The sequence below is a fragment of the Heptranchias perlo genome, chromosome 2, assembly GCF_035084215.1.
Source record: "Heptranchias perlo isolate sHepPer1 chromosome 2, sHepPer1.hap1, whole genome shotgun sequence".
Lineage (NCBI taxonomy): Eukaryota > Metazoa > Chordata > Chondrichthyes > Hexanchiformes > Hexanchidae > Heptranchias > Heptranchias perlo.
This window is the reverse complement of record NC_090326.1, coordinates 42439542-42466946: the sequence shown is the minus strand read 5'-3', so window position 1 is coordinate 42466946 and position 27405 is coordinate 42439542. Positions and strand designations below refer to the sequence as shown.

Genomic DNA, 27405 nt, shown 5'->3' with positions numbered 1-27405 from the left:
TGAGCAGAGGCTGGAAGGTTCCTCAGAGGGAGCTGCTGCTTATGTGCATCCTAGTGACTGGTTACAGAGGATCTTTATCCAGGGTATGATCTACAGAATAGTGATAGTCATAACAGGGGAATGAAGCTACAAGAATGATTCCTAGTTTAAAGAACCTTAGTTGCTCAGCTAATCTTAAAGAGTTGGGTCTATTTACTTTAGAGCAGCGTAGACTGATAGACGTGTATGAAATAATGAAAGGGCTGGATTGCTTGCCTATTGACAGGTTATTTCAGTTTGACAGATTGGGGAGGACCAGGGGACATGCATCTAAACCATGCGAAAGTAGGAATACGCTAGATGTTAGGCAGTTCTTCTTTCCCCAGAGAGTAGTGAGCCTCTGGAATGTGTAGCCGGCTGAAGTGGTGAGTGCTGATTCTCTGCATGCCTTCAAGAGGGAGCTTGACTGGTTCCTGACTATGGCAAAGATCGTACCATATAAAAGGTACGCAGATTAACAATTACTGTAAGCATGGTCAATGTGATCTCTTGGACTGCTCGAGGGGGTCGGAGAGGAATTTTCCAGATTTTTTCCCCTTATTGGCCCTGGGCTTTTTTTTTGCTTTTTTCCTCTCCCAGGAAATTACATGGCTGCTGGGGGTAGGAAGTGTTTAGTCATGATGGTCCAGGCATCATAAGTGTGGGGCAAGTTTGGTGGACCGGCTGGTCTTGTCCTACCCATCATTTTCATATGTTCGTAAAATAAAAAAGGGGATGCAAAGATAACCAGAATTAATAACAACATTTTGTTTTACCTCTTTTCTGGCCGCTGCAGTTCCCAAGGTATCAACTGATTTGGCAGCTTTAAGTGTAAGAAGTCGGGCTTGTTCGATGGCAATGCGACACTCAGCTATCCAATGTGCAATTACTTCCTGTAGGCATAGGAAGGTGAAAAATCCTTAGTAACAAAAGCAGTCCATTATATTCAATTGCTGCATATACAGACCCAGCATAATGCCAACAAAACAGATGAAACTTCTTCTAAAGTCAGAAATCTCAACTTCTCAATCTAAAAATGGAGTCAGTACAATAAACGTAAGCAACCAGTGGCAGATTGGGGGGTGAGGGTAGAGTGCCTTGATGTGATGCAGTATGGGTATTTCATGTGGTACCAACTTGAGAGGCCTCCTGATGACTTTCAGGGGCTGACATTAAGGTACGTGGAAGCTAATGAGTAAAGTGCTGGATGCTCTGTATTACCAATAACTGTAGTGTCTGCAATGGTTTCTGAGTCCTATAACATATCTGAGTAAAAGGTTACCCAAAATTATAAAACATTACCTCAATACAACATGTGCAATCTAAGAATTGTGGAAAGAATTTACTTGTCTTGATGCTTATGAGGTCACAAGTACAGACATTTATTTCTTTAAACATGTCAACTTTGTCACAAGTCATGGCAAAACAGTGAACAACAACTTGCATTTATATAGCGCCTTTAATGTAGTAAAAACATCCCAATGTGCTTCATAGGAGCATAATCAAGTAAAATTTAACACCAAGCCAGATAAAAGAGATATTAGGACAGGTGACCAAAAGCTTGGTCAAAATGGTAGATTTTAAGGAGAGTCTTAAAGGAGGAGAGAGAGGTGGAGAGGTTTAGGGAGGAAATTCTAGAGCTTATGGCCTAGGCAGCTGAAGTTACGGCTGCCCCCGGGTGGGGCAATGGAAATCGGGGATGCAGAAGAGGCAAGAATTGGAGGAACGCAGAGATCTCGGAGGGTTGTAGGGCTAGAGGTGGTTACGGAGATATGGGAGGGGGGGGGCGAGGCCTTGGAGAAACTTGAAAACAAGGATGAGAATTTTAAAATCGAGGCATTGCCAGATCGGGAGCCAATGTAGGTCAGCGAGCACAGGGGTGATGGGTGAACGGGACTTGGTGCGAGTTAGGATACAGGTAGCAGAGTTTTGGATGAGCTGAAGTTTATGGAGGGTGGGAGGCTAGCCAAGAGCGCACTGGAATAGTCCAGTCTGGAGGTAACAAAGGCTTGGATCAGGATTTCAGCAGCTGATGGGCTGAGGCAGGGGCTGAGACGGGCGATGTTACGGAGGTGGAAGTAGATGCTGAGGTTGCGAACAGTCTGGCTTAGCCTCAGTCAGTGGCCAGGGATTATTTTTTAAATTAACTCTCAGGATAGGGGTTTCACTGGCAAGGCCCACTTTTATTGCCCATCCACAATTGCCCTTGAGAAGGTGGTGGTGAGCCACCTTCTTGAACACTGCAGTCCTTGTGGTGTAGGTTCTCCCACAGTGCTGTTAGGTAGGGAGTTCCAGGATTCTGACCCAGCGACCATGAAGGAATGGCAATATATATCCAAGTCGGGATGGTGTGTGACTTGGAGGTGAACTTGGAGGTGATGGAGTTCCCATGCACCTGCTGCCCTTGACCTTCTAGGTGGTGGAGGTTGCAGGTTTGGGAGGTGCAAACCTCCCATTGCAAGATACCGTGCGTTGTATTTGTAAAGCTCTGTGCATGCTTGTGTGGTAGTGAGTGAGAAGGGGAAACAAGAGATAAGAACAAATTGGTACAAGGCCTGAGCTGAAGACAGTCTTTATGCTTTGATGTGCCAGAACGCCCAGGGTGACCTTCTCCTACAAAAAAGTAGTCTTGAGATGCTCTAAATCGAAGGAGTAGACGCACCAGTGATGTGTACCTAACCTGCAGGCCAATCTGTTTTTCATTAAGTGATCATGTATCATGCAGCCAGATTGTGGTTCAATACTTTGAAGTATAAAGGCAGGGAAGCTACAAGTTTGGCAAGGCTTTCAATTGCACATTGCATCTTGACTTTGTGCAGTATGGGTTTGCATGAGATGCAATGACATAACTGAATGGTTCCATAAGGGCTTGGCATGGACAAGCAGCAAATATACAACAGGCTGACAAGCAACATTTTTGACATGCAATCTTGGGACATTTACTGGTCCATGGCACCATTGGTTATTCTTGCCTTGCCAGATTTCTTAAAATGTAGTCATCTCCTGCGTCTGTTCCCACGTACTGTAGGCTGCTACCGCCTGTCCGGTGTGATGCACTGCCATCCTCTTGAGAAGCAGGCCAGCTCACCTTGTGCCCACTTCATTCAGCAACATGTCCATTTCACCAGATATCAAACAGGAGGTTAGAGTGCTGTGCCACTCTGCCACTTGCCCACAGATTCCATTTCATGACTCCCCATTGTTTTTTCCTTCGTTTTGGCCTCGTCCATCTCGTCTTCCCTCCCCCTCCCCCCGCCCCCCCACACCCTTTGCAAAGGCCACCAATACGATGCAATTATTATTGAGGCTTAATAGGAGGTGACTACCTCTTGGAACAAAAAACATTTTGAGGGCTGCAGCATCCAGTGGCTCCCTCACAATCCTCCACCCCACACGTAGTCACAGTCTATCTGTATCATATCCACAAACGAGTCTGTGCCTTCAGGGCAGGAGGGGAGTGGGAAATAAAATCATTATTAACTCTGGTTATTGATTTTTACACAAGAATCCTCTCAAGTTGTTGGCTTGACCCTTCAGCTCCCTGGATTGATACACCAAAGACTGGACTGAACTCGTCTGAGGAATAAGGGCCGGTCGAGTAAAACTCAAACTGGGATTTCCTACTGGCTTGTAAAGCTGCTGCTTTATTTCACAATGGGTTTAACCGGCCTCCGGCAGGTGATGCCAATTTGCATGCATCGCCCACGCGCACAGTAATGGCTCATCACCCATATGGGTGGAAAATGTTAATCAACCACAGCTGAGCTTCCATCTGTACCCAATTTACCCATTATATAGCAAAAATAGACAGGAAGAGTAACCCTTATCATTATACCACATTCTTGGAACAGCTGTTATTGTGTCCTCTGCACGTCAGGAAACATGTTTCCATAGTGATAGCTTCACCTGGCACGCACTTTGTAGTTAAAGCTGAAACACCTCTTCCTCCCTTTCACGGTGGTAGTAATCACCATTTCCAACATTAACAAGACCATTTCATACATACCACTGTCAGTGCTTTACACTGACAAGTCATCATTTTGGAAGCCCAGTCAGCATGTCAGCATCTGCTGATACAAATTAGCACAACCGTCCTCCCCCTCTCTGCACCCCTGTCCCCCTCCTCTCGAGCCCTATGGCTAATGCACGACACAGGCCCGCTCCTCTTCTTTGTGCACTCCCAGAGCTAATAGCCCACATTGCTTCCCCTGTTTAACAGAGCGGGGAACTCTCATGAGAACTGGAGTGCCCATCTCTAATGTGCAAGGTGCAGCAACTGGGGCCGTTAGCGTTGAGAATGTGCGGAGAAGGGGGAGGGTGTATCCGGTGCATTAGCTATCTGACTTGGTAAGAGCAGGCAGGGGTAAAATGAATGGCAAGGAAGAAGAGTGAATGTAAGGGGAGAGCAATGGGGAGACAAAAATGCAGGGAGAAGGCAATAGGGAATGAATGAAAGAGGATGGCAAGGGGAGGAAAATATAAAGGCAAGGGAAGAATGCATGGGGAGGACAAAGGAGAAGAGAATGGATGGCAAGGGGGAAATGGATGGGGAGGGGAGATGGGAAATGGAAATCAGGAGGAGTGGATGGCTCTGCCCGCTGACTATACTTTGTGCAACGAAAGTTAAAGTCAGCACCAGTGTCTCTGAAAGGGTGAGGAGCTGGCTGGGGTCCAGTGTTTCGATGAACTGGGTGCCCTTGTGATCTGGAGTGGGAGTCCGTTAGATGCGGTAGGAGAATTGTTGAGGTAACTTTTAGGTAAGTGATTCTGTTGCAAGTCCAGATATGAATTTATTTTTCCTTTTTAAATTGAAAATATACTAATTGTAAAGTATAAAAGTGCTTAAAATGAACCACAATGCATAACCTTTAATGTAAAAATTCAAAGATTTCTGGGACTTGGACCCCTCCCCCTCAGAAATACACCACCAATTTTTTCTCTTCAACATTTGGATTTCCCATTCAGACGTTCTTGTATCTATCTATCATCCAATACAAGTGAAGGAATGCTTATATATACAGTGTAAGCTACAAAACATGTGTGTCTGCTTGTTTTCACATGTCAAGGCCATTCTTGACTTGTCAGTTTTATAGGGGCTGTTGCAGTTTTTTTCCAGCTGTTGGTCAGTTTTTGCTGGTTTTCTAGGCTGGCAAAGGTACAATTCCAGTTTTTAAAAAATGAAAGCGCGAGGATGTTTCTGATTCATCCAGACTCTCTCCGCCTCCCGATAAACTTTCCAAACAGCAGGCCCAGTGTCATTACATGCACACATCTTGGTATTTATCCTGATTGAAGACTGGACACAGAGGCCACCTAATAGGCTCCGGTGTCCAGCATTCTGCAGTTGGCAGAGAGTGTCCAGAGGGAGGGGGTTCTTTGGAAGAAGGACCTGTGAAAGCGCTCGCAGAGTGTTACTGTGCAAAGGCCCCTTTGTGGCTACTGTGGCTACAAGAGCAGGTCAGAGGCTGGGTATTCTGCGGCGAGTGACTCACCTCCTGACTCCCCAAAGCCTTTCCACCATCTACAAGGCACAAGTCAGGAGTGTGATGGACTCTCCACTTGCTTGGATGAGTGCAGCTCCAACAACACTCAAGAAGCTCGACACCATCCAGGACAAAGCAGCCCGCTTGATTGGCACCCCATCCACCACCCTAAACATTCACTCCCTCCACCCCCGGCACACCGTGGCTGCAGTGTGTACCATCCACAGGATGCACTGCAGCAACTCGCCAAGGCTTCTTCGACAGCACCTCCCAAACCCGCGACCTCTACCACCTAGAAGGACAAGAGCAGCAGGCAAATGGGAACAACACCACCTGCACGTTCCCCTCCAAGTCACACACCATCCCGACTTGGAAATATATCGCCGTTCCTTCATCGTCGCTGGATCAAAATCCTGGAACTCCCTTCCTAACAGCACTGTGGGAGAACCTTCACCACACGGACTGCAGCAGTTCAAGAAGGCGGCTCACCACCATCTTCTCAAGGGCAATTAGGGATGGGCAATAAATGCCGTCCTCGCCAGCGACGCCCACATCCCATGAACGAATTAAAAAAAAGCAGGAGAAAATATTAGGCCACAAAACAGAACTGTTTCTGCAAGCAGCTTGAGTTTTTGCCCCCAGTCTGGCATGAGTCCTTAGCAGAGCCTGGAGAGCCTGCCTCCCACAGACAAATTATCCCGAGGCCAGAAACATGACCCGGGTCAGGATGGGTCTCTGTGACCTACAGAAGTACTGTCCCGCAGGAGACGCACCACTTTCATGGCAGATAAGTTACAAGTTCCTCAGAGACAGAGCAGTCAGGCCCCGATCGGCACATTGAAAGAAAAACCTTGGTGGTTTCCGGTGGGCGTCCTATTCTGCCTGCTCAGAAGAGTAGGTTCAAATTGAAGACTGCGGGAATGCAGTGGAAGGTCGGTGGGTGAGTCTCCCGGGCCATTTTAACCTCCTGCCCACCCAGCAACCCAATCCATGGTCACGTGAAAGACAAGTGCTTGACCAAACCCATCTACCAGAGGGCGTTCATTCAAAAGCTTCGGCTCGGGTTTCGCCCGTTAATTTTACACTCCGAAACACCCAACGGCAAAGATCAAATGCTGCACATTCCTCTTGGAAATGTTGCTTTCTCCCCCGTTGCAACATTGCCAGCGAATGTTTCACAAATGCTTTCATCTGACAGGCTTGGAGGTGAAAGAAGGCCGAATTCCAAGAAAACGAAACAATACTGCGCAAAGATATCAACTTCTGCTCCAACAGCAATTCTTTGGCAGTTCAATTCAACTCAGATGGGTTCTATGAAAGAAAAACACAAGAGAAAACAACAGGCGTGACAGAAAACACCCCTGCCAAATTGTGAGAGTGTTGCAATATTGGTAGCAGCATTCACAAAAAGCTCACAACATAGAGGCCCATCTGATAAAAGTAAAGTAAGATAGCTGGGGCAGGGTTGGCATTATATAAATGCAAGTTGTTGTTGTTGTCATTCCCATTGAATATTCCTTCAGCAGGTGATTTTTTTTTTTAAAAATTCATAAAATGGTGATTTGAAGTGATAGGTTTGTTTTAAAATCCTTAATAAGTTACTTATGAAAATAAAGAGTACACGGTCCCCTGTTTTCTTCTGTCGTCAGTTGGCAATGAGCTCCAGGCAAATCACAAAAAGGGGCTGAAATTCAGTGGGGCTTCCATCAGTCTCCCTCTGCAACTCTGGCCGGACACCCGAGGAAAACCCATGGAATTGCAGCCCCAAAAAACCTGGACCTGGAATTTCCATGGAGCTGCTTCCGCTCTGCCGCTGAAACTTTGCCGATGAAGTTGAGGCGGCAGGGGCGGGAACAGGTCCGAGGAAATTCCGGGCCCTTATTTTACACATTAGCTTCACGATGAACCTGAGTGCCACGTGTCGTGAAAAATGTGCACCACTTGGCTTTGGTCATGCGCTAAACATTGTGCTCAACACTGGACCTTTAAGGGGGTGAGAAGAATGCAGCCTTCCGCTTACTCGGTGATTAACCTCAAGCAAGAAAAGTTACAAAAGTTGGCAAGTCTATTGCGATTTTTTTTCAGGTATCATGGGCCTCATTAATATTGTTTGGGCGAGGTGCTAGCGCCTGTCACATCTCCAGAGGCAGCTCGCCCATTTTAAGAAAATGAATATTGGGCCGTTTGCCTCACCGGTAGCGGCCCAAAGATAAGTCCCGGGAGCGGGATGGGGGGGATTCATAAGGACCGTGGAGTTGAGGAAGCATTCCTGTACCTCCTGGCTCCACAGCAACAATTTTTAATTTTTAAAAAAAACATACTGACCGCCCATCACCCCCTAATTTCGACAAATCTAAGGGGCCTCACACCTGCTTTAGGCAGCCGCCAGGGATGCCTGAAAAATGGCTCAACCCAATATCGGGTAGGATGTCTTTCAGGCATTCTTTGGACGCAGGACATTGGTCCCTGAAACTGGGCCTTGTTTCACCTGTTTTACGCCTGTAAAACAGGCACAAGGTCCAATTTCTACCCCTTGATGTTTGTGTGGGTATGATGAAAGAGGGGAATACACAGCTAAAGTCAATGCGGGCTAAATTCTTGCTTAGGGTTTTTTTTTTATTCGTTCATGGGATGTGGGCATCGCTGGCCAGACCAGCATTTATTGCCCATCCCTAATTGGTGGTGGTGAGCTGCCTTCTTGAACCGCTGCAGTCCGTGTGGTGACGGTTCTCCCACAGTGCTGTTTGGACGGGAGTTCCAGGATTTTGACCCAGCGACGATGAAGGAACGGCGATATATTTCCAAGTCGGGATGGTGTGTGACTTAGAGGGGAACGTGCAGGTGGTGTTGTTCCCATGTGCCTGCTGCTCTTGTCCTTCTAGATGGTAGAGGTCGCGGGTTTGGGAGGTGCTGTCGAAGAAGCCTTGGCGAGTTGCTGCAGTGCATCCTGTAGATGGTACACACTACAGCCATGGTGCACCGGTGGTGAAGGGAGTGAATGTGAAGGTGGTGGATGGGTTGCCAATCAAGTGGGCTGCTTTGTCCTGGATGGTGTCGAGCTTCTTGAGTGTTGTTGGAGCTGCACTCATCCAGGTAAGTGGAGAGTATTCCAACACACTCCTGACTTGTGCCTTGTAGATGGTGGAAAAGCTTTGGGGAGTCAGGAGGTGAGTCACTCACCACAGAATACCCAGCCTCTGACCTGCTCTTGTAGCCACAGTATTTATGTGGCTGGTTCAGTTAAGTTTCTGGTCAATGGTGACCCACAGGATGTTGATGGTGGGGGATTCAGTGATGGTAAGGGGAGGTGGTTGGATTCTCTCTTGTTGGAGATAGTCATTGCCTTGCACTTGTCTGGCACGAATATTACTTGCCACTTATCACCTGGATGTTGTCCAGGTCTTGCTGTATGCGGGCACAGATTGCTTCATTATCTGAGGGGTTGCGAATGGAACTGAACACTGCAATCATCAGTGAACATCCCCATTTCTGACTTTATGATGGAGGGATGGTCATTGATGAAGCAGCTGAAGATGGTTGGGCCTAGGACACTGCCCTGAGGAACTCCTGCAGCAATGTCCTGGGGCTGAGATGATTGGCCTCCAACAACCACTACTATCTTCCTTTGTGCTAGGTATGACTCCAGCCACTGGAGAGTTTTCCCCCTGATTCCCATTGACTTCAATTTTGCTAGGGCTCCTTGGTGCCACACTCGGTCAAATGCTGCCTTGATGTCAAGGGCAGTCACTCTCACCTCACCTCTGGAATTCAGCTCTTTTGTCCATGTTTGGACCAAGGCCGTAATGAGGTCTGGAGCCAAGTCGTCCTGGCGGTTAGGAGGTAGGAGGTAGAGAGTAGGTATAATGGGTACGTACTTAAATTGGCAGGTTGTGACTAGTGGTGTCCCCCAGGGATCTGTACTGGGACCTCACCTTTTCACTATATCTATAAATGACTTAGATGAAGGAATAGAGAGCCATATATCCACGTTTGCTGACAACACCAAATTAGGTGGCACAGTAAATAGTGTAGATGGGAGCAGAAAGTTGCAAAGGGATATTGATAGATTAAGGGGTAACATTTGCTACCTTCCAGTCCACTGGGACCGTTCCAGAATCTAGAGAATTTGGAAGATCATAACCAATGCATCAACTATCTCTGCAGCCACTTCTATTAAATACCTAGGATGTAGGCCATCAGGACCAGGGGATTTGTCGGCTTTTAGTCCCATTAGTTTGTCCAGTACTTTTTCTCTAGTGATATTAATTGTTTTAAGTTCCTCACTCTCATTTACCCCTTGTTTCTCCACTATTTTTGGTATGCTTTTTGTCTTCTACTGTGAAGACAGATACAAAATATTTGTTTAACGCATCTGCCATTTCCTGATTCCTCATTATAATTTCTCCTGTCTCAACCTCTAAGGGACCAATGTTTACTTTTGCTATTCTCTTCCTTTTTACATACTTGTAGAAGCTCTTACAATCTGTTTTTATATTTCTTGCTAGTTTACTTTCATATTCTATTTTCTTCCTTTTTATCAATTTTTTGGTCGTCCTTTGTTGGTTTCTAAAACTCTCCCAATCCTCAGGCTTATTACTCTTCTTGGCAACATTATGGGCCTCTTCTTTCAATCTAATATCCTCCTTAATTTTAGTTAGCCACGGGTGAATCACTTTTCCCGTGGAGTTTTTATTTCTCAATGGAACATAAACTTGTTAAGAATACTGAAATATTTCTTTAAATGTTTATCATTGCCTTTCAACTGTCAAACGCTTTAATTTAATTTCCCAATCTACCTTTGATAATTGGCCCCTCAAACCTATGTAATTGGCTTTATTTAAGTTTAAGACTCTAATTTCTGACTTAATTACATTACTTTCAAACTCAATGTGAAATTCTATCATATTATGATCACTCCTCCCCAAAGCTTCTTTTACTGTGAGATTACTAATTAACCCTATCTCATTACATAATACAAGATCTAAAATGATCTATTGAACTGTAGAAAGTTGGGCTCGTGCAAGTTTTAGGAGAAAGAGCTGTTGTGGTCAAGAAAAAGAGGCATAGAGTAAAGAAGTGGCCGATACCATTTACTTTAACTGAAATTGTGCCTGGAAAGGATTCTCTCTGGTATAATTTCTGTGGTGAACTCCATCACAATCCATTTATATGACATTGCTATGACATTACATTCTTCCTTTGTACCAAAATAGAAGCAGTTATTTTTAAAAACTCTTGCCCCTTGTCATAGTTCATAGCAAAATCACTTTCTTCAGTTGTCATGAAATACTCTATGTAATCCTCAGTATTACACTGACAGCCTACTCGATTCACAGTTCAGCTCGGAGAGGCAGTAGTGGAGGCGGGTACAATTTTGTCTTTTAAAAAGCATTTGGACAGTTACATGGGTAAGATGGGTATAGAGGGATATGGGCCAAGTGCAGGCAATTGGGACTAGCTTAGTGGTATAAACTGGGCGACATGGACATGTTGGGCCGAAGGGCCCGTTTCCATGTTGTAAACTTCTATGATTCTATGATTCTAGGTACTGGGGGGGGCTATTAAATTATTTGCCTAGTAGACACACGGCTTTCCTTGGAGATTTTCATGAAGCCATCAGTAGAAATTTGATGGCAGGCACTGAGTTGACTATCCAAGTCTGAACCAAAATCAGGAAGAATTTTTCTAATTTTCCCCCAACCTTGATATCTAATTGAAATAAGTAACCACATGATTTATACATGTAAATTTTCAACAAATGTTCTTCAAACAGCTAACTGATGCAAATTGTCAGCTGTAGTTTAAACAGGGTTAAGGAAGACTTAGATTCTAGGGTCAAAAAGGCATGGAAAGAAAACGTGTAAAGAACCGTCTGTTTAAAACCAGCCCTGCCATTCAAGAAAATCTCCACAAGAACTGCAGTGATTCATCTGCTTTGACTAATATAACAAATGTGATTCATCTGCTGCAATCGGAAAATAGTCTGGGTCAACAATTGCAAACCAGCCAGCAGCAGATGGGAAAATTATATCTGCAACCAAGTGCAGTCTGTTTCACATCCCGTGTGGATACATAAGCTCAGCGAAATATGGTTTCTAAACATTCCTGCAAATTAAAAAAGGTTGAGTCTGATTATAGCTTTTAAAAAAGATGTTTTAAGTCTTCCTGCCACTTGGTTGGTATTTCTGATTGACCCTATATCCATATCTGTTGAAAATTAAAAACAATGTTGTTTGTAGCTAGGGGTTTGTAAGGACTGTTCTGATTTTTTTCCACTATATATGGTCAATGCTAGAAAGCAGATTAAAGTGGTTAAAACTGCACAGAGGTAGAAGATTTGTATTTCATTTCAGTTCTTAGTCACATCAAAGGGATGTATTTCTCAAATAAAGACTTGCATTTATATAGCGCCTTTTTAATGCTTTGCAGCCAATGAAATACTTTTGAAGTGTAGTCACTGTTGCAATGTAGGAAATGCGGCAGCCAATTTGCACACAGCAAGGTCCAACAACAGCGATGAGATAATGACCAGATAATCTATCTTAGTGATGTTGGTTAAGGGATAAATATTGGCCAGGACAGCAAGGAGAACTCCCCTGCTCTTATTCCAAATAGTGCCATGGGATCTTTTATGTCCACCTGAGGGCAGACGGGGCCTCGGTTTAGCCTTTCATCCGAAAGGCGGCACCTCTAGCAGTGCAGCACTCCCTCAGTACGGCACTGCAGTGTCAGCCTAGATTTTGTGTTCAAATCTCTGGAGTGGGACTTGAACTCACAATCTTCTTACTCAGAGGTAAGATTGCTACCACTGACCACAGTTGACACCTGTTTTACACAGACTATACTTTGGTAAATGAATAGTTTACCCAAAGAAACAAATAGCAAGATAACACTATAGTGAAATAGTCCAGTAATGCAACAGTATCAATTGGGAGAGCTGTCCCACAGACTAGTCAAGCAACAGCCTGACATAGCCATACTCACAGAATCATACCTTTCAGCCAACGTCCCAGACTCTTCCATCACTATCCCTGGGTATGTCCTGCCCCACCGGCAGGACAGACCCACCAGAGGTGGCGGTACAGTGATATACAGTCAGGAGGGAGTGGCCCTGGGAGTCCTCAACATTGACTCTGGACCCCATGAAATCTCATGGCATCAGGTCAAACATGGGCAAGGAAACCTCCTGCTGATTACCGCCTACCATCCTCCCTCAGCTGATGAATCAGTCCTCCTCCATATTGAGCACCACTTGGAGGAAGCACTGAGGGTAGCAAGGGCACAAAATGTACTCTGGGTGGGGGACTTCAATGTCCATCACAAAGAGTGGCTCGGTAGCACAACTACTGACCGAGTTGGCCGAGTCCTGAAGGACATCGCTGCCAGACTGGGCCTGCGGCAGGTGGTGAGCGAACCAACACGAGGGAAAAACTTACTTGACCTCGTCCTCACCAATCTACCTGTCACAAATGCATCTGTCCATGACAGTATTGGTAGGAGTGACCACCACACAGTCCTCGTGGAGATGAAGTCCCGTCTTCGCACTGAGGACACCATCCAACATGTTGTGTGGCACTACCACCGTGCTAAATGGGATAGATTCAGAACAGATCTAGCAGCTCAAAACTGGGCATCCATGAGGCGCTGTGGGCCATCAGCAGCAGCAGAATTGTATTCCAGCACAATCTGTAACCTCATGGCCCGGCATATTCCTCACTCTACCATTACCAACAAGCCAGGGGATCAACCCTGGTTCAATGAGGAGTGTAGAAGAGCATGCCAGGAGCAGCACCAGGCGTACCTAAAAATGAGGTGCCAACCTGGTGAAGCTACAACTCAGGACTACATGCATGCTAAACAGCGGAAGCAACATGCTATCGACAGAGCTAAGCGATTCCACAACCAACGGATCAGATCAAAGCTCTGCAGTCCTGCCACATCCAGTCGTGAATGGTGGTGGACAATTAAACAACTAACGGGAGGAGGAGGCTCTGCAAACATCCCCATGCTCAATGATGGCGGAGTCCAGCACGTGAGTGCAAAAGGCAAGGCTGAAGCGTTTGCAACCATCTTCAGCCAGAAGTGCCGAGTGGATGATCCATCTCGGCCTCCTCCCGATATCCCCACCATCACGGAAGCCAGTCTTCGGCCAATTCGATTCACTCCACGTGATATCAAGAAACGGCTGAGTGCACTGGATACAGCAAAGGCTATGGGCCCTGACAACATCCCAGCTGTAGTGCTGAAGACTTGTGCTCCAGAACTAGCTGCGCCTCGAGCCAAGCTGTTCCAGTACAGGTACAACACTGGCATCTACCCGACAATGTGGAAAATTGCCCAGGTATGTCCTGTCCACAAAAAGCAGGACAAATCGAATCCGGCCAATTACCGCCCCATCAGTCTGCTCTCAATCATCAGCAAAATGATGGAAGGTGTCGTCAACAGTGCTATCAAGCGGCACTTACACACCAATAACTTGCTCACCGATGCTCAGTTTGGGTTCCGCCAGGACCACTCGGCTCCAGACCTCATTACAGCCTTGGTCCAAACATGGACAAAAGAGCTGAATTCCAGAGGTCAGGTGAGAGTGACTGCCCTTGACATCAAGGCAGCATTTGACAGAGTGTGGCACCAAGGAGCCCTAGTAAAATTGAAGTCAATGGGAATCAGGGGGGAAACTCTCCAGTGGCTGGAGTCATACCTAGCACAAAGGAAGATGGTAGTGGTTGTTGGAGGCCAATCATCTCAGCCCCAGGGCATTGCTGCAGGAGTTCCTCAGGGCAGTGTCCTAGGCCCAACTATCTTCAGCTGCTTCATCAATGACCTTCCCTCCATCATAAGGTCAGAAATGGGGATGTTCGCTGATGACTGCACAGTGTTCAGTTCCATTCGCAACCCCTCAAATAAAGAAGCAGTCCGTGCCCGCATGCAGCAAGACCTGGACAACATCCAGGCTTGGGCTCATAAGTGGCAAGTAACATTCGCGCCAGATAAGTGCCAGGCAATGACCATCTCCAACAAGAGAGAGTCTAACCACCTCCCCTTGACATTCAATGGCATTACCATCGCCGAATCCCCCACCATCAACATCCTGGGGGTCACCATTGACCAGAAACTTAACTGGACCAGCCATATAAATACTGTGACTACGAGAGCAGGTCAGAGGCTGGGTATTCTGCGGCGAGTGACTCACCTCCTGACTCCCCAAAGCCTTTCCACCATCTACAAGGCACAAGTCAGGAGTGTGATGGAATACTCTCCACTTGCTTGGATGAGTGCAGCTCCAACAACATTCAAGAAGCTCGACACCATCCAAGATAAAGCAGCCCGCTTGATTGGCACCCCATCCACCACCCTAAACATTCACTCCCTTCACCACCGGCGCACTGTGGCTGCAGTGTGTACCATCCACAGGATGCACTGCAGCAACTCGCCAAGGCTTCTTCGACAGCACCTCCCAAACCCGCGACCTCTACCATCTAGAAGGACAAGAGCAGCAGGTACATGGGAACAACACCACCTGCACGTTCCCCTCCAAGTCATACACCATCCCGACTTGGAAATATATCGCCGTTCCTTCATTGTCGCTGGGTCAAAATCCTGGAACTCCCTTCCTAACAGCACTGTGGGAGAACCGTCACCACACGGACTGCAGTGGTTCAAGAAGGCGGCTCACCACCACCTTCTCAAGGGCAATTAGGGATGGGCAATAAATGCTGGCCTCGCCAGCGACGCCCACATCCAACGAATAAAAAAAAATTGATGAAAGTATTGATGGGTAAATAATAGCATTCAACAACTGACATTAAAATTTATTCAGAAATCCTTTCATAGGATTATATATTTCAGTAGTCAGGTTTGTACTTAAGGGAGCATTTTTATTTGATAAAGAGCCTTTCAGGTTGATAAACCAATGTGTATACAATGACATGACTGGCAATATGATGCTGTCATTATACTACAAGTAACAAACATAAGAAAACAAAACACTCATTGATTGCAAGGACAAGTACAGACTAACCCAGCATACACAAGATCACAATTTTCAATGCAAAATGCATCAAGAATTTAGCTTCTCTAGCCTCCCTCCCTCACTATGTAATGGCATTATTCATTTAAATCAACTAATTAAATACTGATACAAGAGTTAAAGTAGAATTTGTTAAGGAGAGGTATTCACTTCCCAAGCTCTGCCTAATCATTGACGGTGCCCAGAAATCCTTTGTACTATCTGATACAATGTGGGCTACTTCCGACCACTTTGTACTCATACTCACATAAAAATTCAGCTTCTGTAAGCAAGTCCACACTTCCTATGAACCAAAGGTTGGTTTGATGCTTGAAGCATATGAGAGAGCAGCTTCAAGGCAAAAAATGAATCCTTATACCACTGAGATATGCATTAGAAATAGTACAACCTGCCCAGTGTGTCCTTCAGATCTCTTGGAATCACTGGAAAACACCATGCTGACAGACCATGTAGCTCAGACTAGAAACTACTAAACAATTTATTGTGCTGAGTAAAATTATACATAAGCAAGAATAAATCAGCAGATAAACATAGTAATAAAATAAATAATACAATAAATCTTTGATGTATAGCAATGACCTGGACTTGCATATAGAGTGAATAATTTTAAAGTTTGCAGATGACACAAATCCTGGAAATGTAAACAGCTAGGAAGATAGTAGCAGACTTCAGGAGAACATAGACAGACTGGTGAAATGGCAGACACCTGGTAGATGAAATTTAATGCAGAGAAGTGAGAAGTGATGCATTTTGGAAGGAAGAAAGAGGAGAGGCAATATAAACTAAGTGGTACAATTTTAAAGGGGCCGCAGAAACAGACATACTGCACTTTACGAAGGATGTCAAGGCCTTAAAGAAGGTGCTGAGGAAATTTATTAGAATGATACCATGGATGAGGGACTTCAGTTATGTGGAGAGACTGGAGAATCTGGGGTTGTTCTCCTTGGAGCAGAGAAAGTTAAGGGGAGATTTAAGAGAGGAGATCAAAATTATGAAGGGTTTTGATAGGAGTAAATAAGGAGAAACTTTCCACTGGCAGAAGGGTCGGTAACCAGAGGACAAAGATTTAAGATAATTGGCAAAAGAACCAGAGGGAAGGTGAAGAGAATTTTATTTACGCACCGAGCTGTTATGATCTGGGATGCCTTGCTTGAAAGGGTGGTGGAAGCAGATTCAATAGTAACTTTCAAAAGAGAATTGGATTTATACTTGAAAAGGAAAAATTTGCAAGGCTATGGGGAAAGAGTAGGGGAGTGGGACTAATTGGATAGCTCTTTCAAAGAGCTGGCACAGGCATGATTGGCTGAATGGCCTCCTTCTGTGCTGTATGATTCTATGAAAAGTTCCAAAATCTTAGCAGCTCTCTTCAGTGACTTCTGTACATGAATTTTAAATCAGAAATGAACTACTCGTGCCTTTACTATCCCCTAATTTGTATAAAGGCACAGAGAAATGAGAAAGCTGAAAAACGGGCACTAGCTGTGTTATGTGTCTCTGTTATCGTTTATGTTCAAGCTGGCACAATGAAAGAAAAAAGGCAGACTTCACAGTTAATCGAGAACTTTACCATTTCAAATTACTTCTTCCATTGACAGCCCAGAGGCAAAAATGACTTCACTTGTAAACAATTTCAACAAACACAGCCTAGCCAAACAGGATTTGCTTTAATCAGATTTGGATCACCTTGATGAGACAACCATCAAAGAGAACACTGTCAACTCCTTCTCACAGTAACAAACTCACATATATTGTCTGAAGAAACAATCAAACCATTTTGCCCTGACTGGCAAACTGTCAACAAACAATCAATATAAACATAGCACGAACGAGGTAGTTTTGTCTATAGTTTATGGTTTTCTTCTCTATACTGTATTTAACTTAAAAATAGGTCCTTTTAAGAAATATTATATCCTTCAAAAAGCCATCTGCAACTACATACTAGGAGAATAGCTTCTATTTTTTTAGCAATACAAGAAACACATCGAAGTACAGTTGAGTGCAAACAGACAAATGCACCTGGGAAACAGTCAACAAGCACAGCGAAATGCTGGAAATGATTAGTGTATCACCGGGATATTAATCGACCACATAATTTAACATAACCATCATCTGCCAAACACCACTGCTGGCAATCAGCACGCTCTCTTTTATGGGTTATAGAGCCTGCTGTCTATTGTTTCAGTAAAATATCCCTGTCTCTCAGACTGAATTCTCAGCGAAACTGTTTTTCAAGAGGTTTTATGGTTATACGAATTGGACACTTTTGATCTGTCAGTTAGTTATTCTTTTGAGCTAGCCACAAGACATGAAAGCACGAAACAATTCTGTAGATAAGGCACCCATGTAACTCTGAGAAAGGCTGTAACCAATAGGAACAAGTGCTTTCCAGAAGCTTTGATCCATTTTTCTTGAGAAAGAGCTGTAAATATATCCAAACTAAGGAATTCACTGATGGGACGGCCAGTTTTCCCCCTTTGTGAGTTATTTCAAAGTCGCTGTGTTATTCGGATTGATTTCAACAACTCACTGTTTGCTTCTGTTCATGACTGTATCTGTGAATCAACCTGTTTGGTAATTTAGAGTGTTAACAAAGTATCTGACACAAATGACATTAATCATTTTCTGAAAGGACATGGGTGCATAGTGGAAATTCTGTGGAAATCCAGAGATTTCCACAGAATTTCCACTATGCACCCATGTCCTTTCAGAAAATGATTAATATCATTTGTGTCAGATACTTTGTTAACACTCTAAATTACCAAACAGGTTGATTCACAGATCTCTGGAAATCCAGAGATACACAATGAATGGGAAGACCCTAGGCAAGACAGAGGGTCAGAGGGATCTTGGTGTGCAAGTTCACAGATCCCTGAAGGCGGCGGAACAGGTAGATAAGGTGGTAAAGAAGGCATATGGGATACTTGCCTTTATTAGCCGAGGCATAGAATATAAGAGCAAGGAGGTTATGATGGAGCTGTATAAAACACTGGTTAGGCCACAGCTGGAGTACTGTGTGCAGTTCTGGTCGCCGCACTACAGGAAGGATGTGATCGCTTTGGAGAGGGTGCAGAGGAGATTCACCAGGATGTTACCAGGGCTGGAGCGCTTCAGCTATGAAGAGAGACTGGGAAGATTGGGTTTGTTTTCCTTGGAGCAGAGGAGGCTGAGGGGGGACATGATTGAGGTGTACAAAATTATGAGGGGCATAGATAGGATGGATACTAAGGAGCTTTTTCCCTTCGTTGAGGGTTCTATAACAAGGGGGCATAGATTCAAGGTAAAAGGCGGGAGGTTTAGAGGGGATTTGAGAAAGAACTTTTTCACCCAGAGGGTGGTTGGAGTCTGGAACTCACTGCCTGAAAGGGTTGTGGAGGCAGGAACCCTCACAACATTCAAGAAGCATTTGGATGAGCACTTGAAATGCCATAGCATACAAGGCTACGGACCAAATGCTGGAATATGGGATTAGATTAGATTGGGCTTGATGGCCGGCGCGGACACGATGGGCCGAAGGGCCTCTATCCGTGCTGTATAACTCTATGAGATGGATCCATTGTTCAGCCAGGGTTTGTTTTTTTAATTACTTTACACACATAGGGCGTTAAATTGGGCCGTGTGGCACTCATTGTTTCGGAACTATGCGGCCTGCCGAAGTGCCAAGATGGCGTCTTGGCTGCACACGCACGTTTCCAGCGCGACGTGCGCCTGGCGCCATCTTGGTATAGGAGTTAGCGCACGTGCAGATAACAAACTCCGGAAGCATGTAAAGTAGGGAGATAATGGAAACAATCAGTGTGCAACCCTGACTTAAATTGATAGACACCATTTTGGGACTTAACACTCAACTCCACGCACAGTCTTAACTCCGACCATCTGAACGTGTCTTAGAGTGCCTGAAGGACCCCTAGCAGCGCTATTTAAAGGGACCATGCAGGATTTACAGGTTAGTGGCTGGATTATTGCTTCTGGCTGCCGAGACATTTGTAACTGTTTTTGGAGGTCTCCTATACTTGAATACTAGGACGCGGGGACATAGCCTAACATTTAGAGCCAGGACGTGCAGAAGTGAAATTAGGAAACGCTGCTATAAGCAGTTTGGCAGTAGTTTGGAACGCTCTTCTGCAAACGGCAGCTAATGCTAGCTCAATTGTGAATTCTAAATCTGAGATTGATAGATTTCTGTGAACCAAGGGTATTAAGGGATATGGGACTAAGGCGGGTATATGGAGTTAGGTCATAGGTCCACCATGATCTCAATGAATGGCGGAATAGGCTCGAGGGGCTAAATGCCACTGCCCACTTGCTGCCTCCTGATATGCGCCACCTTCTCCTGCAAGAAAACGGGACGAGTGTCTGGGTGATGTGCCTGTCATGGTTGAATAGCTGCCAGTGTGTGTGGCCTGTGAGTTGTGGGTGGACAGCTTGCAACAGTGGTAATGTGTAAGGGTGAGAGGAAGTATCTGATTGGAAGAGTTGAATACTGATGGAAAGAGTTTGTTGGTATGTGGGTGATGGGGGCTGTAGTGTGTGGAGCAGTGGATGTGGCTAGAGGTGCAGTTGGTAGGAGATGCCACTTGACAGTTGACCTCACTCACCTTGACCACTCATGTCAAAGCATTGAACTTCTTCCTGCACTGCATCCATGTTCATGATGCTGTGCACCTGGCATTGACTTCATTCCCTGCTGCCTCCCACTGCCTTTTGGGCATATGTCTGGAATGCCTCTTGCCCTCCCCCCTTCACAGAAATAGGATGTCCCTCCTTCTGTCCACCTCTTGCACCAAGGCCTCTAGTGCATCATCAGAGAACCTTGGTGCACGCACTTTCGCAGGCCTGGTACCAACTCAGATCGGCAGATTGGTGAGGTGTGCCATGCAGATTGGTGAGGTGTGGGATTTAGTAGTGCACAAGCTTTATTCAATGTTTTAAAATAACTCATCAGTTTGTAAACATAAGGACGGGAGTAGCATTTATGTTTTACGTATGCGATGTCTGATCTCCGTTCAGACTCCGTTCAGACAGCAGACTGTTATTTTCAGCAAATAACAGGTACCAGCTACCTTTAAGAGATTTCTAACGGACAGCCTGCCTTTAAGAGATTGGAGCTCCCCCTGCTGGTGGAAAGTGCAAATTGCATGGAATTCTCGTTCAACGCTGATTTCCAACGCAGGTATGTCCTCAGGCCTGACAAAAGTGTCGTCCTGCCTGCGCAGGGGCAATTGGGGTAGTAGCAGATCGTGCTATCCCTGCCCAACAACAGGCCCTATCCAATTTTTTCCCGACGGTCTCTTTTCAGTTCAAAGGTAGCAGGGACTTGTCTATGGGAGCTACATTTGCTTTGGACACGTGAACTATAACTATTGCAAGTCATCATCCTTTGAAGGGTGCAGTTACATTCTACACAAGGTTTTGTATATTTTTCATTTTTCCCTATACTAAAAGACGTACTGCTGACAGAAGCCCAGTTTTAAATTGGTTACACTATTTGGTCTATAAGGAAAGAACTTGCATTTATATAAGGCCTTTCACAACCTCATGATGCCCCAAAGCCTTTTACAACGAATGAACTACTTTTGAAGTGTAGTCACTGCCGTAAAGAAGGGAAATGCAGCAGCCAATTTGTGCACAGCAGGACCCTACAGACAGAAATGAGATAAATGAACAGATAATCTGTTTTGGTGATGTTGGTTGAGGGACATCTCCTGGATTTGTCTAGCTACAAATTCACATAAAGAGATATTATAATTTCCTCTTCTCACTTGAAATTGAATGAATCTTAGGACCCACACTGCCTTCTTGCAGGATTTTATCTTTACGTCTCATTGCGTACAGTTGATCAACGTGGGAATTTTTTAAAAACAGAATTCATTCATTAAAATTCATCGTGGTCTTTTTGTTAAAAGGCAATGGGAAGCTTGAGTAAATGTCCTCAATGTGGATCAGGAATAGAAAAAACTACATGAAGTTCATGAAGCTTGGGATGTGAGAGGTGTATTAAATACTTAAATCATAATACAAGATCTGTGCTATGGATGTTCACTTTTACTGTCTGAAGTGATAAATATTCTCAGTCTCAAGAGACTTTGACTGTCACAGGTCGTCTCTCTCACACATATACAGAAACACAAACAGTTTCCTCTGTCTGCTGCACACAATAAATCTGCAGGCATGTTGTGAAGTGACTGAAATATAAGCTGAAGGGCAGAACACCAGGGTGGAATTTTGGGGTCATTTAAATTGTCACATGAATCAGGTAACAAGCCCTGGCTGGTTTTTGAGCATTTCACATTGGTTGTTAAGGTTGCACAGCATTAACATTAAGGGTTACAATTACTTTTAATGTTAGAGATTACAACATATTCTTGCCTACTTACATGTTCGTACAGTTTCTTCCCAAAAGTCTTCCGCTGGACTGCCCGCTGACACAGCAGCTCTAAGGCACGTTCTGCTGTTCCTATTGTCCTCATGCAGTGATGGATTCGGCCTGGTCCAAGTCGACCTTGTGCTATTTCGAATCCCCTGCCTTCACCTGAGTAAGATAATGGAGGTGAGGGGGGGACGCTGGTAAACCATCTCTTCTCTCAACAGTATCTAATTCAACACCTGCCAGACCATCATTCACTGGCCTTGAATTTCCATAGGAGTTCTCCCAATCTCCTGCCGTAACTTTGGCAGGAGATTGGCAGAACTCCCAGAGGATGTTCATGCCGTTTCTCCAGGACAATCCCCACAGAAATTCAGGGCCATACTACTCCTCCTTCTCCTCAGGGAAGTTTGTGACATATGAACATATAAACAAAAAGGCAAGAAAAGATTAGCATGCCTATCAATGCTCATCTTTGTGAAAATTCAGGGCCACTGTGTTTATGTGGATCTCATGAAAATCTTCATGGTCACCAACATGACTTTCAGTTCACCAGATCACAAGATAATTATGGGTGAGGAATGCCATTCAGCCCATCTTAATTCATCTAACCAGAGAGATCCTAAAGTCCCCCTAGTTCAGCATCGAACTGTTTCCTAAATGATTCCACGATTGTCACCTCCATCACTTTCCCTGGAAATCTACTACATACTTTGATTAGTCTTTGGGTGCAGAAGAATTTCCTGACATCAGTCCTAAATTTGCTTTTTACTAGTTTGAACCTATATCCCCTTGTCCTACTCTCGCAATTTAATTTGAAGTAATATTCTGGATTTATCTTGTGCAATTCTCCTATGTTCTATAACTTTATAAAATCACCTCTCAGACGTCTCCTTTCCAGGGTGAAAAGGCCAAGTCTCACCAGTCTTTCCTCATAGCTCGGCCCTTAAACACTAGAAGATAAGCGTTATGGCTCTTCTCCACACTGTCTCTAGAGTTTGAATGTCAGCCTTGTATCTCTTCAACCAGAAGTGGACAGGGTATTCAAGGTGCAGTCTGACCGGGGCACTGATCAGTTTGGTTATCATTTTCTTTGACTTGTATTGTACTGTTTTGGCAATGTAGCTCAACATTCTATTGCAACAAAAACAGAAAGTGCTAGAAATACTCAGCGAGTCAGGCAACATCTGTGGAGAAAGAAACCTGATGAAGGGTCATCTGAGCTGAAACGTTAACTCTGTTTCTTTCTCCACAGATGCTGCCTGACCTGCTGAGTATTTCCAGCATTTTCTGTTTTTATTTCAGGTTTCCAGCATCCGCAATATTTTGCTTTTGACTCAACATTCGATGGGCTGTTTTGATTGCAGCTCTGCATTTGTTGGATTTTGAGCATAGAGTCTGCTGGACTGTGTGGTTTCTTTTGGTTTAATCCTTAGTTACTTCAACAGCATTTGTGGGGTATATGTGCAACTTATTTTTCCTTCCAATGTGCAGTACTTTACGCTTACATATTTAATCCAAATCATCCTGTAATTTCTGATCTACCTCCACGGAATCCACAGCCCCTCCTAGTCAGGTATCTCCTGCAAATTTGACCACTGTGCATTGAGTTTCTGAATCCAGGTCATTTATATAAATCAGGAACAGTAATGGTCTTGGCACTGAGCTCTAGCGTCACACCGTGGCCACAATTCGTGAATAAACATGAGGAATCAGCGAAGGAGTTATGTAGAGACTAAAGCTGGCATTTCTTCAGGAAACTGTTTTGAATAATGAACAGATTTGAGCTACAAGAGTTTTGGCAGCCACACTGAATCGTACTGTTGTATTAATCTAGTTTCTATACAATGACATCTAACAACAGTCTGACATGTCTGCATATATAAAAAAGGCGGCAATCACATCTCTCAAAACAAAATGCCATTTTAGGGACTTCTAGAATGGAATTATTGATTCCACAACTTGCCTACTGTCATATTGCTTTCAAGAGCCTTCATTGTTGCCCCTATGAGCCATGTCTTTTTTATCAGCCCTGACTTTGCATTTTCATGGCTTCCTGGAGGTCCTGTTGGTGATGTGGAACTCTTCGCAATGGCTTTGGAATCACTGAATGTGAACAAACTTCCTGTAGTGCCCCTCAGTGTTGGTTTTGTCCTTCAGTGACGTGATTAGCAAATCCAGTGGCTAGCTCAAATGTGCAAAAGCAACAGGGCCGACAGGACTGGAGGGAGAGGAACAGCAAAAAGATAGAGGAAGAAGACAGCTAATAGAAGCAAGAAAGAATTCAAAGAACAAAGACAAAGATGTAAAAATAATTAGAGGAGGAAAGGTCGCCTGCAACTGGGCTGCCATTACGACATCTTCATGAGAAGGATCATGTATGCTGGACCTGGGTTTAAAATGACTGTCTTGCTTTCATAAAGCTTGTACTTTCAGTATTTCTATGCTGAACAGTGAAAACATCAGGCACAATTCTGAGAGTCAGCAGAGGTCCTTTTAAGCAAGACAGCACTTCTCTTAGCTGAGACCAATTAGCTGCAAGCTGCTCTTTACCAAGTGCACAGGTATCCATACGTTGACTGCATCTGGGACTTTAATACTGCATGTCTTCATAATCTAGGTGAAGACATGCTGCTGAAACCCTAGTATGGGGCCATTTACATATTCTCTCACTTTAACCTCTCAAGATTACACTGGTAATGTGCTTCATGTGCTTGTCAGCTGTGAGCACACATAGTGCGTCTAATAGAGAAGTACACCACCAGAGAAGGGAATTGGCAATCTAGATTGGGAACATTTTCCCAGCCAAGAAATCACACCAGTGACAGCAGGTTCCTCTGCAGGGGATGTGAACAAGGGAATAAAGTGTCACATACTTTGCGGCTTGTTTAACTGAAAGGTTCCTGCCAGACCCGTAAGGTTGGGTCCGAGACATCATGATCACTGGAAAGCCTGAGAAATACTGCAACAGGTCCGTAGGAAATTCAATTTCTCAAAGTGAAGTGGACAGTAGATAAACCAGCACACTGAGAGATGGCCCAAGGACAATAGAAGATTGGGTTCAGAATATCATCCCCGAGATTCAAAATAAATAGATCAATGAAGGCTCCATCTGGATATTAAATAAATCCTCAAACTTCCCTTCAGAGGCATATATTAAACTCCACTTATATTGGGAACAATTGATTAAGCAGGGTAAACTAAGAACAATAATACAATGGGGGCACAAAACACATTGGGCACCGGCTCCCTGTATTATTGGACATGGAGGCCTGAGGTCTCCTACTGACCAGCAACTGGAACACTAAGAGCCTGTGCACAATATGTGTACAGGGCTCATTATAGCCCCAAAAATATTTAAATTAAGAGACATGCTCTGAATGCAACTGGAACTCCTGAGAGGCACTCCAGGCATTAAATGGCCATTCGAAATAGCTCTTGTTTCTACATCTGATCAGCATGAGTGTGTCCAGATCCAACTGGAATCATGTGTCTGGTGTGTGAGAGGCGAGTGGCTCAGGGTTTAAAGCTCACGGAAAAGTTATAGACATTACTGATGATTAAAACTTCCACTTGTAGTGCCACGCCACAGCACAATGAGCTGAAATCCCCCAGGGTTTCTGAGCGATGGTTAAAATAAGACGGCTCGAGCAATGACAACATGGCCCTGGAATGGCCTCTCGAGAAGCCTGTGGTTCTCTGATGCAGGCCATGACATTCTGCAGCTGAAAGGAATGACCCAAATACCAGCCAGCTTGCCGATAAAAGGGGGGGGGGGGGGGGGGAGGGGCGGGAAATCGGACATCAAGTGATGCCATTTAAAGGCAGCCTGCACCTCTTAAAGGGGAGGTGTACTTTGGCTACATTGAACTGAATTACCCGAAAAGTGGGCCTGAGCAAGCTCTTTTAATTTTATGGCTGCAAAAGCACATTACTTGGTTGTGGACTCACCTAACAGTATGTTGGATACAGGAACACGAACATTGTCGAAATGTATCTCAAAGTGCCCACCGTGAAGAGAGTCTGTCAGAACACAATGAAGTCATTTCAGTCTCCATACACTCATGTAGAAAAATGCAAAGGCTCAAATTTACAGTGGCTAGCTAGACCCAGAGATAGGACATAGTTGGGATAACAGTTACTAAATCTAAAATACCATGGCAGCCTGGCTGGCTAATGGTTTTTGTGATTCAAAACCAAGGGCCCGATTTTAGCACCCGCTACCAGGTGCGTTCTCGGCGGGGGGGCCCCGAAAATCCCGAAATCCAGGTGCGGGACCGGATCGCGCCTCGATCCCGCCCACTTCCGGGTTCCGCGCTGACGTGTGGGGGTGCGTGCGCAGCCCCCGCTGGTGGGAATCCCGCAGGCAATTAAAGCCAGCGGGATGCCACTTGAGTGTATTTACTTTGCTTGTTCAGGTCATTAACTGACCTGATTAAGGGACTGTGTGTGATTTTGGATAAACATGGGACTGTTTCACACACTGGGGGAAACAGTCCCAGTTGAAATGGACGTGTTGCAGCCGTCAGCCTGTGGCAGCTGCAAAGGTCCATTTGACAGGTGCGGGGGGAGACCCTCAGCCATTGCAGGAGGCCGCTCTGTCACTTGGGACAAAGTTTGGCCTCCACCACCCTCCTCTTGATGGTCGAAGTCACCAACCTGCACACTTACCCCGGGGTCCGGAGACATGTACCTACCTTGCGGACCCCCTCAGATGTACATCTTGCGGATGGGGGCCGCCGTAGCTGCAGTCATGACCTCCTCGGAGGGCGAACAGCATCACCAGCCTCACCAGCCTCGCCATCTATGCCGTCCACCTCTGACACGTGGAGCTCCACAACACAGTGCTGTGACACATCCACCTGTACAGCAGGAGGGAGGGCTACCGCAGAGAGATGCGTCGCAGAGGGCAATACCCTCGCCACAGGGTCCACCGACCGAGGCTCAGCCTCCTGGACCTCTCTGAGCAGTAGTGCACATGGAGGCTCAGAGTCAGTCGACATTTAGCCGTGGACATCTGCAGCCTCTTTCATGCCAAGCTGCTCCTGGCTGGCACATGCACCATCTTCCTACCTGTCGTTGTCAAAGTCACCACTGCCCTCCCGAACTTCTCCTCCGCAGCCTTCCAGGCTGCAACCGGGGACATCCCCGATGTCTCTCAGTCGTCTGCGCAGAAGAGCCCTGCAAATACACCTACACCCACTCTGCAGTGACACACTGGGTGGCATCAGTGGTGGGTCCTCATAGGGATACCCAGGAGCGGGCATTATTGCACAAACCGGACAGGATTCGCGAAGACATGGCAGTAGTGGTGCCAATATAATGTGTGATGTGAGTTGTTCTTTAATTCAATAGAAGTAAGAACCATGACAAACCCTCAAACACCCCTTGTGCATCCCCTTCATGCTCACGACACGTTTGCCTTACGCTGCCTACTGCACATATGTGATGCATGCCCTGTGGCTGCAGCACAGGTGGTGGCAGGTTGAGTGAGGCTGGCCGTGAGAGAG

General features: G+C 45.3%; 1 protein-coding gene across 1 annotated transcript in view; it reads right to left on the bottom strand.

Annotated features, from left to right (window-relative positions):
- Window positions 1–27405, bottom strand: part of acad11 (acyl-CoA dehydrogenase family, member 11) — a 172370-nt gene that overhangs the window by 9684 nt on the left and 135281 nt on the right. Inside the window, exons 16-18 of the mRNA XM_068001800.1 lie at window positions 25847–25918; window positions 21906–22060; window positions 795–911 (exon numbers count right to left, since the gene is read on the bottom strand). Of these exons, the coding sequence (XP_067857901.1) occupies window positions 795–911; window positions 21906–22060; window positions 25847–25918 (344 nt within the window). The remainder of the gene's footprint in view (window positions 1–794; window positions 912–21905; window positions 22061–25846; window positions 25919–27405) is intronic.